The sequence below is a fragment of the Peromyscus eremicus genome, chromosome 1, assembly GCF_949786415.1.
Source record: "Peromyscus eremicus chromosome 1, PerEre_H2_v1, whole genome shotgun sequence".
NCBI lineage: Eukaryota > Metazoa > Chordata > Mammalia > Rodentia > Cricetidae > Peromyscus > Peromyscus eremicus.
This window is the reverse complement of record NC_081416.1, coordinates 25,139,314-25,152,520: the sequence shown is the minus strand read 5'-3', so window position 1 is coordinate 25,152,520 and position 13,207 is coordinate 25,139,314. Positions and strand designations below refer to the sequence as shown.

At 41.6% G+C, this 13,207-nt stretch overlaps 1 protein-coding gene across 2 annotated transcripts in view; it reads right to left on the bottom strand.

Moving 5' to 3' along the window:
- Ide (insulin degrading enzyme) overlaps window positions 1-13,207 on the bottom strand; it is a 100,623-nt gene that overhangs the window by 40,515 nt on the left and 46,901 nt on the right. For both annotated transcript variants that reach the window (XM_059258665.1, XM_059258659.1), the window contains exons 6-11: window positions 12,120-12,232; window positions 11,533-11,695; window positions 9,167-9,259; window positions 8,722-8,813; window positions 7,183-7,263; window positions 5,084-5,187 (exon numbers count right to left, since the gene is read on the bottom strand). In XM_059258665.1, the coding sequence (XP_059114648.1) occupies window positions 5,084-5,187; window positions 7,183-7,263; window positions 8,722-8,813; window positions 9,167-9,259; window positions 11,533-11,695; window positions 12,120-12,232 (646 nt within the window). The remainder of the gene's footprint in view (window positions 1-5,083; window positions 5,188-7,182; window positions 7,264-8,721; window positions 8,814-9,166; window positions 9,260-11,532; window positions 11,696-12,119; window positions 12,233-13,207) is intronic.

Sequence of the window (13,207 nt, the reverse complement as noted above, 5' to 3'; positions counted from 1 at the left end):
TGAACACTGAGAGACAGCTGGGACCTACATAGAACTGTTATTTCCATGTTCCAGTGTCTGTGACACTAGACGGTACTCTGCAGGCCACCAAAAGAGACACATAAACACCAACTCAACCACAGAGCCTTTGATCTACACTCTGTCCTGCCTGCCAACTACACTCGGGCAATGGTGGCACACACCTCGTGGGAGTGACCACCTGATGTCGGATTTGACTTGCGGCCCACTCCATGAGATGGAACCCATACCTGACACTGGATGGGTGACCAACAACCATAGACTAAATAGTCCAGAGACCTAGAGTAAAACCAAATACAATTGGTGACAAAATAATAATGATGAGGATGATGATGATATTCTGCTATACCCATAGATCCATGCCTTATTCAGCCATCATCAGAGAGGCCTCCTCCTGCAGCAGATGGGAACAAATACAGAGAACAAATACAGAGTGGGTCTCTGATTCTAGTGCCTTCTCTAGGGGCTCTTTTATTTTTTTGTTGACTTGTCTTATCCAACGTCAATACAACGGTTTTCATTTTATCTTATTACACTTCATTTTGTCATGCTTGGCTGTGATCTCTTAGAAGCCTGTTCTTCTCTAAGGAGAGACAGAAAGGGAGTGGATCCGGATGGGAGAGGAGGTGGGGAGGAACTGGGAGGAGTAGACGGAGGGCAAACTGTATTTAAATTATATTGTATGAGAAAGAATCTATGCTTAATAAAAGGGGGGAAGAAAAGAAAAAGCGGCTAAAATGCAGGCTGACTTCAAGTTGGCACAAACATGTTCGGAATGCAGGTACTGGATAGGATCCATCTGCAAACAGGTTTCCTGAGTACAGATATTAAAAGACAGTATGGTTTCCAGGGAATGACTTCTCCTGAGACTTTTGCAAACAATGTCTGAAAGAAAAAGAAGACAACAGCTGGAGAATGGGAAGAGGTCTCCCAGGATTCAGTTACTGGAAGAGCACAGGCTGACAAGTAGAAACCTGGATGAGGTAGATACTCTGACTCATGTTCTTTGAGATCTTGCCAAAATCTCAGTGAAGATCTAAATTAGCCAGTCTCTTGGCCTTTCCAGGCATCAGTTTCATCTGTTTTTTCCCAAAGGAGATTCAAACTAGATTAGCTTTATTCTTTCACTAGTAGAATCCTACAATTTCAGAACAAATTAGATTTTTGTTTGTTTCTGATGCTGGGATTAAACTACCACTAAGTTACACCCTCAACCCCTCAAATTAGATTTGTAAAAGATATACACACAAAGAAAGTGCAAAACAAACAAACCAAAGTTCAATTGATAAAACAAAATCAAAGAATAACAGCAAAAGACAAGTGCTGAGGAAATTCAGACTTATGAAAAACGCTGAATCGTGTGTGTGTGTGTGTGTGTGTGTGTGTGTGTGTGTGTGTGCGTGCGCGCGCGCTCGTGTGTGTCTTCTTAAGCACTGAGTCCCCACTCCAGCCCTTATATGTGCTTCTGAAACTAAGGAAGAATTACTTTTAAACTAAGTAAGGAAGAGGAAAAATGAGGCTAGAAGCGTGAGGAATATTCAGTCAACTCTTCTTGACCCCCACACCAGTTTGGATTCTGAAAAGAAACACAGTTCTTACCTAGAGGAAACTCATACTCAAGAGAACACATGGCTTAAAGCATTCATATCCGTAAAACACAAACAAATTTTTTTAAAAAAGGAAATTGTGTCAAGCTAATCTCATGTTAAAAGAGATGATGCTTGTCTTACTACATTATCTTTGGAAAAACACCATGGATCTTTAAACTGTGTCAGTGAACCAAAAAAAAAAAAAAAAAAAAAGGCGGCCGCTCAGGATAGGTGACCCACGTGAGTCAGATAAAATCACAGCTCCAAGCCCAGATGCTCACCACGTTCTGTGACATATAAGGAAGTAATGAACTCTAGCAGAAACCACTGCTCATCTTCCTTTGGAAAGGCTGGAGGATACGAAAAGAGCCAGAACAGTAGAGGGGGGCAAGCTCTTGTGTTTTTAGAAAGAGAAAGGAGTAGAACCCGAGCTCCATAAGCCAGGGGATTAAGCACAGACTACTGACAGAATTCTACAGCCAATGGTTAAGTCTGAAACAGACCAGAAGACAGGCCCGGAGTGGATTCACCTGAATAACAACTCCCAAATGAATAGAATCACTCTGACTTAAGTGAGGCCCATAGAAGATAGTCTTGCTGCACCGAGGTAGAATATGATAAACACACCAAAGACATACAGAGGAGAGTTTTGATGATGAAGTAGAAACAGGTAATACCCATGGACCAGTAAACAGTACCAACACTGAAGAGAAATTTCTCTACCTCCGTACTTAACGAGTTTCCATCATTAGAGGAATTCAGACTGAGGACGGTCATTACTTAAGTGATACAGCATAAGCAGAGCAGACTGGTGGGCTACTTCCAATAACCTCTCACATTCTTTTCATGCTGAGGACTTCCTTTAAAAAGTAATTGTACTTTAGAGCAATACAGTTCTCGCCTGGCAGCTGGTGAGATTATCCCAGGCTGTTCTGCACTTCCTTAGTGACCAACCTGTCGCAGTTACGATGACAGCAATCAGAGAGTCTAATCTAAGCCTCTACAAAAAAACACTTTTCTTCAAAGCGACTGTGAGAGGAAAAGGAGATTCTTAATGTCTAATTGCACAAGATATCAAATTTAGAAACATGCAATTTAATCAAAAGTAAAGCACAGGCTCCAGCAGGTTCACTTCTAAAACCGTTGGTACTGACAAGCAAATAGTACTTTTTAAATCACAATTTTTCAAGTGTGTGTGCGTGTTTGCGGGCACGTGTGAGGGCATGTCGTGTATGTGGGTACACATGCTACATTGTGCATGCGTGGTCAGAGAACAACTTTGTGGAGTCAGTTTTTTCCTTCACCTTGGGATCAAATTCAGGTCATCGGGCTTGCATGATAAGCTTGTTTACTTGATAATACATTTTGTGGTCCTGTATATCCCTTTTTTTCTTTTTTTCTTTTTTTTGTGTCAGGGTCTTGCTATATAGCCTAGGCTGGCCTCAAACTCACTATATAGCCCAGGCTGACCTCAAACTTGCCACACCCGCAGATGTTTTGTAGTTTCTGTGTGAAGGTCTTGTTTACTTCTGGTTGAACTCCCAAGTATTTTACGGGTTTGTTTGTTTGGGATTTTTTGTTTTGTTTTGTTTTCCAGAGTTTCTCTGTGCAGTCCTGTCTGTCCTGGAACTTGCTCTGTAGATCTGCCTGCCTTTGGGATTAACGTGTTGGGATTAAGGCGTGCACCACCTCTGCCCAGCTGGCTTTATTGTTTTTATAAATATTTTAACTTCTTCATTTTCTGTCTAAACATAGGAATGAGTTCAGGAGACAGGCTTACAGCCTGCACTTGTGCTGGGTCACTTTCTAGCATATGAATCATGCAGACTCTACCACATCCCCACCTAGGAATGAGCAACCCCGTTTACATTAGAATCGACTGTCAACTTTCTCTACTATTATTTGCTGACAAGAAGGACCGGTCCGGACTTTTCCATTCTTTAGTATTTAAGTAAATTATCTTCCGCTGAAGGCACTGCTGTAGGAGGGGAGTGACAGCCGGCAGAGCTTAGCTTCTGTTAGCATCTTGTTTTTGAGTAAGATTGTCCACATTATAATCAGATATTGAGTAATTAAGAAATAGACAACTACAGCAATAAGACTGACTGGGTGCTAGGCGTGGTAGGGCACACCTGTAATCTCATACCGGGGAGTTAAAGGCAGGAGGCTTAGGAGTTCAGGCTTATCCACAGCTACACAGTGAGCTGAAGGCCAGCCTGGACCATGAGAGACTGTCTTTAAACACAAAGACTGGTGTGGCTGTGCATGCCTGGAATTCCAGCTCCTAGAAGGTAGAGGTGGGAGAATTGATGCAGCTTTGAAGCCAGCCAGGGCTAAAAAGTGAGGCCTCCTCTTTAAAAAAAAAAAAAAAAAACTGGTCTGGAAAGATGGTCCAGTGGTCTTCCAGGACCTAAATTCAGTTCCTGACACACACACTGGGTGACTCACAACCGCCTATAACTCCAGCTCCAGGGGATCCAATGCCCTCTGACTTCTAAGGGCACCCTCACACATGTTGTACACACCACACAAAAGACATGTAGAAATTAAATCAAAATAAATCTTAAAAACAAACAAAAACCTGTACACAAGACATACTGTAATTTGTTATGATTGGATACATGAAAACAGAGATTTAATCTCTCAATGATCACATAACTTATTTTCGATGGGAAAGATTTCTAAACTTTGACTCTTAATGTATTTTTTTTAAACTAAAAACTAAGGCATTGTATTAGCCTTTAACAAAGTTTGATAATAATCTGTACTAATCCAAACACTTTCTCCATTTCATCACTAAACAAGATACTCAACTAAATCCAAGCTCCAGATGGGCAGCGTCAGAGCTGTGCTGCTGTGAGAGGACACCTGCATGTGTCCACTACTGTTGCACTCCTTGCCTGCTGGGAAGGGGAGACCCTTCCATCCACCTGGTATGAGAAGTTAGAGTACAGGAAAGACTGAGTTTGAATTTGTTTTCCTTTTACGTCAGTTCTATCGCTGGACTTGGAGGACGAACGAAGAGAGACGGGCTGGCATTGGCTCATTAGACTGTCATCTACTTTTGCAGTCAATTTTAGGTTGTATGTTGAGACAAGGTTTCATGTAACACAAATTGGTCTCAAACTCACTATATAACTAGGGCTGGCCTTGAATGCTTCCTTCCCAAGTGCTGGAATTATGGGTGAGCACCATCATAACAGGCTGGTAATCAGACCTGACTAAAAAAGTTCAAAGGCTCAGTGGGGCACACCACCATTAGACACAGCACTCTGAAAACAGGCAGGCATATTTCTGTGAGTGTGAGGCCAGCCTGGTCTTCATAGTGAGCTCCAGGTCACTCAAGGCTACATAATGAGAGTTTGTCTCAAAAGTAAATAAATAAAAATAACAGCGTTTTGTTCACATCATGAATTTTTAGATTCTAATCATGAGAAAAGTTTAGTATGTAAGAGTAAAATCTGCAGATAACTCACCGGACATTCTCTGGTCTCAGCTTATCAAGAACCATGTCTATCAAGTCGGGTCTAAATTCTTCCAGTAAATATTCAGCCGTGAGTACTCCATTTAGGGGATAATACTTTGAAAAAGGAAAATATAAATAGTTAATATTTGAAGGCTACCCCAGTTTATTAATGTAAGCAGATTTCTAATAAATTAAGTTTGTTAATATGTCCCTTTCCTTCAATTCATTTTATTCTATTAGCAAACACTCTGTGACCCAGCATGTTACTTGGCTCTCTCTACCACATCTTTATCTTCTACAGTGCCAGAGACTAAACCAGGGCCTTGTGCAAACACAGCAGATCCTTCCTCAGCGATTCCTGGTCCAACCTGCCACATCCTCAAGTCTCATAATAATGTTATCATTCTGCCAGTACACTGTCAATCTTCCTATAGACTTGAATTACTCAGACTAAAAATCTTTTTGGGGGTGGGGAGAGGGAGAGTAGGATCTTATTCTGTAGCCCAGGCTAGCCTGGAACTCAACATCCTACCTCAGCCTCCTACAAGCATGAGCCACCACACCTGGCTCTCATGTTTCTTTTGAGGAAAAGTACAGTATTTCTGGTTAAGAATTGGTGTTTGCTAATGAAAAAAAATTGAGAATGAAATACTGGAATCTACAGGATTGTTAATATACAGTATACATGTATTTTTAGAAATAATTTTCTCTCAAATTTCTATGAATGAAATCAAACAAACAGTTACAAAATGGATTATATTTTGGCTCGTGTATAAAACCATTATAGAAGTCCGGCATTTTAGTAAAATTAATTTCTAGAATACAGAGACAGACTGATTCACCATGAAAATTTTGTTGAACACCTTTTCTGTGCTAGCCATCACTTCAAATACTGAGGGCATAAGGGTAGAAAGACACACGAAGTCCCTGCTCTCCAGGGAACATGGATTCTAATTGGCACAATGAACAAACAGTGTAATAGTAATGATAGGTACTGTGAAGAAAATCAGAGGCACAGAGGCAGGGGCACGGCTTCAGTTTGGGAGGTCAAGGAAGGTCTTCCTAAAAGCCATCTATGATAAACAGATGCAAATACCAGACAGAAGCGCTCCATGTCCAGAGGACAGCGAGTGTAAAGGCCCTAAAAAGACAGCCAGGCCTGACGCCACAGGCCTGTGACGACAGCCACAGCTGAGGCAGGACCGCAGTTCAAGGCCTGCCAGAGCTACAAAGCAAGCTCAAGTCCGGCTAGAGCAACTTAGTGACAGTGTTTCAAACGACAAAAACACCAGCGCAAAGAAGGAGGCTGGGGACGCAGCTCGGTGGTTCAGAGCCCAGCTCGCCTGGGAGAGGCCATGGACGCAAAAGGAAAGGGGTACGACCAGTGTGAAAATCAGCCAGAAACCAGTACAACCGGAGCAGACAGGAATGGAAAGGGAGGCTGGAGAGTGGCTAGGAATGTGGCCAGGGAGCATGGCACCTCCCAGACCACCTCGTAGGCCAAGGATGGTCTGGATTTTATGACCATTCTAAGGGAAAACTGTTGGAGAATTTTAAACAGAGGGATAAAACAATCTGAATTTAGTTTTCAAAACCCACTGCGAGGCTGGAGGCAGAGTTCAGTTTTACAGTGCTTGCCCAGCATGCATATGGCCTCGAGTTTGACCCCAACACCACAAAATAAATAATTTTAAAGATGTATGCCTTAAAAAAAAAAATCACTGAAGCTAGAAAAGTAAGTTATCGTGGAGAACAGAATGGAGAACCTAGGTAAGAGAGCATGCGGTGAGAAACGACAGCAGCTCAGACTGAAGTGGTGACGGAATGGGGAAAGCTGACGATATGAAATGTTCAGAGGGAGTGCTCAACAGACGCTGTAGAACTGAAAAATGCCGCCAATAAGCAAAACGCCCGTGTAATGAAAATACCAGAGAGGGTAATTTTTAGGATAAGGAGCTGTAATATTCCAAACATTCTTGTCATCAGAGGTTGCCCAGTGCTAAAAGGTCTGGTGGTATGAGTCCCAACTGTATCATTTGTATAGCACTGTAGTAACACACAGAGATCTAAAAGATCCACACAGCACTGCAGACAGGCAAACCAACTCACATGCAATTTCCCTGCAAGCTTGGATGTGTAGCCTCGTGGTCTTTCTTTATCTTTAAACCTAAAGGCAACAGCATTCAAGTCCTAAAACAGAAATTAGACGTAAGCCAATTATTATTCAGAAATACATTTTCAGTGTTTTGTTTGAACTCTTTGTATTCTAATTTTATCACCATTACACTTATGAAAAACTGGCAGTACTTGAATTAGGAATGTATAAGACATGGAAAAAAATAACTTAAAACTTATCAACATAGGCTTAAAATAAAAATAAGTAAACAATTCTAAATGAAGGTAAACTAAGAGGAGCCACACCCAGGCATGACAGCACAGATTTGGAATCCTAACATGTTTAGGAGGCTGAGACAGGAGGATCAGAAGTTAAAAAAAAAAAAAAAAAAAAGTTCCACTGCCTAAATCACTGCAAGGACTAGTCCAGGCATCAGAGAACTGTGGACAAGGTGCAGAATCCAAATAGTCCACAGATGATGATTTGGAGACTTGTCCAAAGAAATGCTGCACATTAGAAATTGTCGTCATGATTTCCACAAGCAATAATTACAAGTTTAACAGGATGTTCTTCAGTCTGGGGACATAGCTCAGTGGTAGAGTGCTTGACTAACACGCACAAGGTACAGCGTTTGATCCCCAGCACCAGTGGGAAAAGTTACCCAATCCAAAATATGTGTCAGAATTTTAATAGGTCTTTATATATAAGTATGTTTTTAATCTCCTTTAAAAGAAGTCTTTGAAAATCTGAAAAACAGCTGGGCGGTAGCAGCGCACACCTTTAGTCCCTGCACTCAGTAGGCAGAGGCAGGTGGATCTCTGAGTTTGAGGCTAGCCTGGTCCACTGAGCGAGTTCCAGGACAGCCAGGGCTATGCAAAGAAACGCAGTCTCAAATAAATAAATAAATAAATAAATAAATAAATAAATAAATAAATAAATAAATAAATAAATAAATAATAAGAATAGATAAGTAAAATTTGAAAGACAAGCACTTTCTCTTTTATATATTTAAAAAAAAAAAAAGCCAGATATGGTGGTGTACTCCCAACACTCAGGAGGAAGAGCCATGGGTAGAGAGCTCTGTGGGTTCAAGGCCAGCCTGGTTTAGAGAGTGAGACACTGTCTCAGAAAGAGGGGTGGAAGGAAAATGGAGCCTTTTCTAACCCATATAATAGAATCGCTTTGAAGAACACAATTATTATACATGAAACAATTTATTGTTTCTTTTAGAGTTCATTGAAGAGTTTTATCACCAGTATGCAGCTTCGAGTAAGAAATAACACAAATCCTGAAAAATGCTAGCTCTCCTCCTAAAGAGGCTACGTGATACTTCAACCCCTAAATAGTGCCCCACCTAACAAATCAGACTGCTACACCTACGCCTTAACTAACACAATTACGTACTGCAACATTTTAGACTTTAATTAGGGAAAAAACAAAAGTTTAACTGGGCCTTAAAGTTAAATTAGTTCACATATATTTGTTTTTGAAAAATAGATTCCTTAAGAAAAATTTTGGTGAAACAAAAGTACCTTGCACTCTTGGAAAACCCATTCTTGAGGTCCTTCTGCACGTAGCTTCTGAATGTATTGAAACATGTGCAAAATTATATCTTCAACATGTACTGGAAAAAAGGGGCACACTTAAAAACCATTCAGTCCTTGAATCCTTCAAGCATGGATCACTCCTAAGGGAAGTCAGGCAAGTGGAGGTGGTCCCTTTCAGAAAATGGAGTCCTCAGCTCCGAGTCTGGGTTTAGATGTCCCACACACAGTCCTCTGGACTCACGGGTATGTGACAGCATAGACAAGTACACACTTTACCAACATAACATAAAGTCAATTGCCAGGGGGTAAGGATTATCACAAGGCGAAGTAATACAACGGAGAAAGCATATGAACTAAAGTGTTTACAGCTATTCAACATGAAACAGACCTACGGCCTGAGAAATGAAAACATAAATCAATCAATACTTACATAGCCCTTCCTCAGTTAAGTCCACATTAATGATGAAAAACATAAAACCCCGGGCTCCTTCCTTCTGTCCACCAACCAGGGTATTTACCCAGCCTGCAACATTCAAAGAAAAAGACAACAAAGTTAATTGTGTGGCTTTTCTTTTTTAAAAATCCTATTTATTATTATGTGTGCAAGGAGTATGTGTGTGTGCGGTACACACGTGCCAGAATGTAACGTGGAGGTCAGGACACAACCTTGTAGAGACAGTTCTCTGCTTCCACCTCCACATGGGATGCAGGGTCAAACTCAGCTCAACTGGCTTGTGCAGCAAGTGCCTCCTCCCGTGACGGGACACTATGCCAATCCTGGCTTCTTCCAGGACAGGGATTTCTAAAATGTTCGGACTAGAGCTAGGGGTATAGCTCAGTGGCAGAGTGCTTACTTCACCTATATGGGACCTGGGTTTCAATCCTGCACATCATACATGCACACACAGACTTCCTATTTTATTTAACACTTTAAAAACATTCTTTATTTACATGTGTGCATGTGCACACGTGTGAAGTGAGCTGGTGCTCTGATGAAGCCATAAGCACTCTTAACCTCTAAGGTTCTCAACCTTCCTAATGCAGCAGGCGACCCTTTAACACAGTCCCTCATGGTGTGGTGACCCCAACCATGAAACTATCTTTGTTGCTATGTCACAACTGTAATTTTGCTACTGTTATGAATTGTAATATAAATATCTGTGTTTTCTGATGGTCTTAGGCTGCCCCTGAGAAAGGGTTATTCAACTCCCAGAGGGTCGTGACCCACGGGTGGAGAATCACTGCTCTAAGCCATCTGTTCAGCCCCAACATTAAAAGAATTTAATTTTATTTGTGTATGTGTGGGCACACACATGTGCCACAGTGTACAAGCAGAGGTCAGAGGACAACTTTTGTAAGCTGATTCTCTCATCCCACTACATGGTTCCGAGGTGTGGCTTTACAGGTCATCAGGCTTGGTAGCAAACACCTTTATTGGCTGAACCATCTCACTGGGCCTGGGGACGGATAGACAGGCGTGTTGGTTTTCCCATCGTTAATTTTTCTTTTCTTTTTCTATTTTCATGTGTGCATGTACATGTAGGGGCCAAGGTTGAAGTGCAATCGCCCTAGATCACTCTTCCACCGTATTTATTGAGGTAGCATGCTGCAATCAAACCTAGAGCTCACGGGTAGAACTAGTCTCCCTAGCCAGTTGTTCTGGGGGGTCCCCTGACTCTGTCTTCTGAAGCTGGAATTACAAACTGACATGTAGGTTCTCGGGAATCTGAACCCCAGTCCTCATGCTTGCATGGCAAGAGCTTTAACCACTGAGCCACACTTCCCCGACCCCAGTTTTTTAACTGCATATTATTTTTCTCTCTCTGTATGCATGTATGTGTGTGTGATGCCACTTGATCTCAGTGTGCTTGTGAAGATCAAAAGGGGGCCTGAGAGAATCGGTTTTCTCCTTCTACCTTGTGGGTCTTGGGGACTGAACTTACATGGTCAGGCTTGGCAGCAAGCCATCTCACCAGCCCCGTTTTTTGATATTTCTGAGACAGAGTCTAGGTATGTAGTTTTAGGCTATCCTGGAACTCTCTGTGTAGCTTAGAATGGCCTTGGACTTGCTGGAATTCAGGTGTACACCACTACTACATCCAAGGAATAGCCATACTATATAGTTGAAGAAATAAAAAGAACCCTGCAGGGAAAAAAATTAGCTCAGAAAGCAAATCAACCCCCAATAGCAATTAGACACGTGCTTAAATGTATACAGTAGTAAGGACTTTGGAAACCATCTCCTTTCTAGGTCCTACATCTTTCTGATCTGATGGATCGAAGCAGGTATATCAGCAATATGTACAGATACTGTTGGGGGGAAAAATCCATCACAGGCTTTTCTATTGTTTTGAGAAAGACTGGTCATGAACTATGTGGCCCAAGCTGGCCTTGAACCGGTGATCTTCCTGCCTCGTCCTCCTGACAGGTGGGATTACAGGGATGTGCCACTACACTCAGCTGGGCTTTTACTTTCTCAACCTCTCCATCATTTAAAGCACAGCTGCGTACACGGCTCAGGGGTAGACCACTTGCCTAGCAGGTACAACGGTCCAGGTTCAACTCCAACATGCATGATGGCACCTTTTCAAATAGCTCACCTTCACTGGTCAATACACACTCAAGGGTAAAACAGCCTTGTGAAAAGGAGCTCCAAACAAAAAGCAAGAGCACACTAACAATGACCACTTTACTGAAAACCACAAACAGTGTCATCTAAACCCCTGCCTAGGTGACAATGAGGGACCCAGTAAAGATGGGGGTGCCACATTCAGAGCGCTGCCCACAGACACTTACCCTTTGACTTGAGTTCTGACAGCAGGCTTCCAGGACCTTCATGCCCAATTAGATGACCAAGATAATGACCAGGATTAGATTTGTAGTACTGCTGAAGGTCTGGTATGGGAAATGTCACATACAGATTCCTAATATCCTTAATGGGTACTATTTTATAAAGTTGCTGGACAGGAAAAAAAAAAAGGACAAATCACAAAATATTTGGTACATACAACTTCTACAGAGTGAAATATTAATAACAAAGAATACTGATTTTGGTTAATTAGCTGCCAGACTGCAAAGAGGTGACCACAAAGAAATAAATGAATAGGGTGGTTCTCTTGCAGTGCAATTTTATTATATGGGCTAAGTGATCCGGGCTTGGTGCCCTAGATCCTGAGACAGCTCTGGATACTTGCCTTCTGGCACTGACAACATTTTCAATAGCCTGCCAAGGTCACAGCTACACAAAATACTCTTAGCGTGCAAAGATCAAAACATATTGGTGCGTTTTCTATTGATACATGTTCCTAACACACATAAAATTGATTTGATTGCCATGACAATTACATTCACAAAGGAACAATAACAGAATTGTGAGCACATACTTTAAGATGTTCTTCTTGGAAAGGGTGCTCAGGAAATTCAGGCAAAGGGACATTTTTATTCTCGACTTCAGAAAATAGCTTCACCACCAGATTAGTTAGGTCATCTAAAGATTCTACAAGAAACAGAGAAAATGGAATTTAACCAATCAGAACTTGACGCACAGACAGGATTTCAGGCCTTAGCATCTCTGAAATGTCTCCTAGTTTTAAAGAAAATCCTAGAAAAATAAAATAGAAAGCCCTGTATCTCGTAAAGATGAAGCAGCCAGAGCCTACCCCTTCCACTGCATCGAAAGCTTCTGTGCACCACGGAGAGCTGTGACTCACTCCCAGTCACTTCTGCTGTATAGACTGCAAATATCCAGACAGTCTTCGTAATAATTATCTTGCACATATATTATTCATATATATTACCTTGCAACAAATTCAAAACAAATATCAAAGACAACAGAACACTTAGTTGTGTTCCTGGCTGGCTTGGAATTTACTATGTAGTCCAGGCTGGCCTGGAATTCACAGAGATCTACCTGCCTATGCCTCCCAAGTATTTGCCAAATGTTTGGACAGTTGGTGTTGCTACAACTAGAACAATGTTTTTGTCCTCTTGTCACAGAGACCCTTCCACACAGCTAGTCTTCCTCTTGTCCCCAAAGAAAAAGTGAATCATCTAATAATCCAGTAAAAGATGGTATGTCTTCCTCATGTCTCCCTCAGAACCCTCAACTCTACAGAGCTCAGGCTGGAAGTGACGTGTACCGACCAGGAAGATGAAACATCTGATTTTTTTTTTTTTTTTTTTTTTTAGATCCTTACTCTATCACTTCCGTTAAATCAAAAACACTGAGGGCAGAGTTCAAGTTTAATCAGCCAGTGCCATTAGCTGTTGGGGGATATTCAATCACACTATGAACCCAGCCAGAGTTTGCATTTACATTAATAAAATAAAATTAATCTTGGGTCAAGAGGCTGAGTTAGCAACTAGTTGACAAAAAATAATCATAGAGCCTCATAGGGCATCCAGGAGAGAGAGAGACACAGTACAAAGTAGTAGGGTGGGGTTTGGAGTAGCGCAGCTTTTTCTGGTTTAG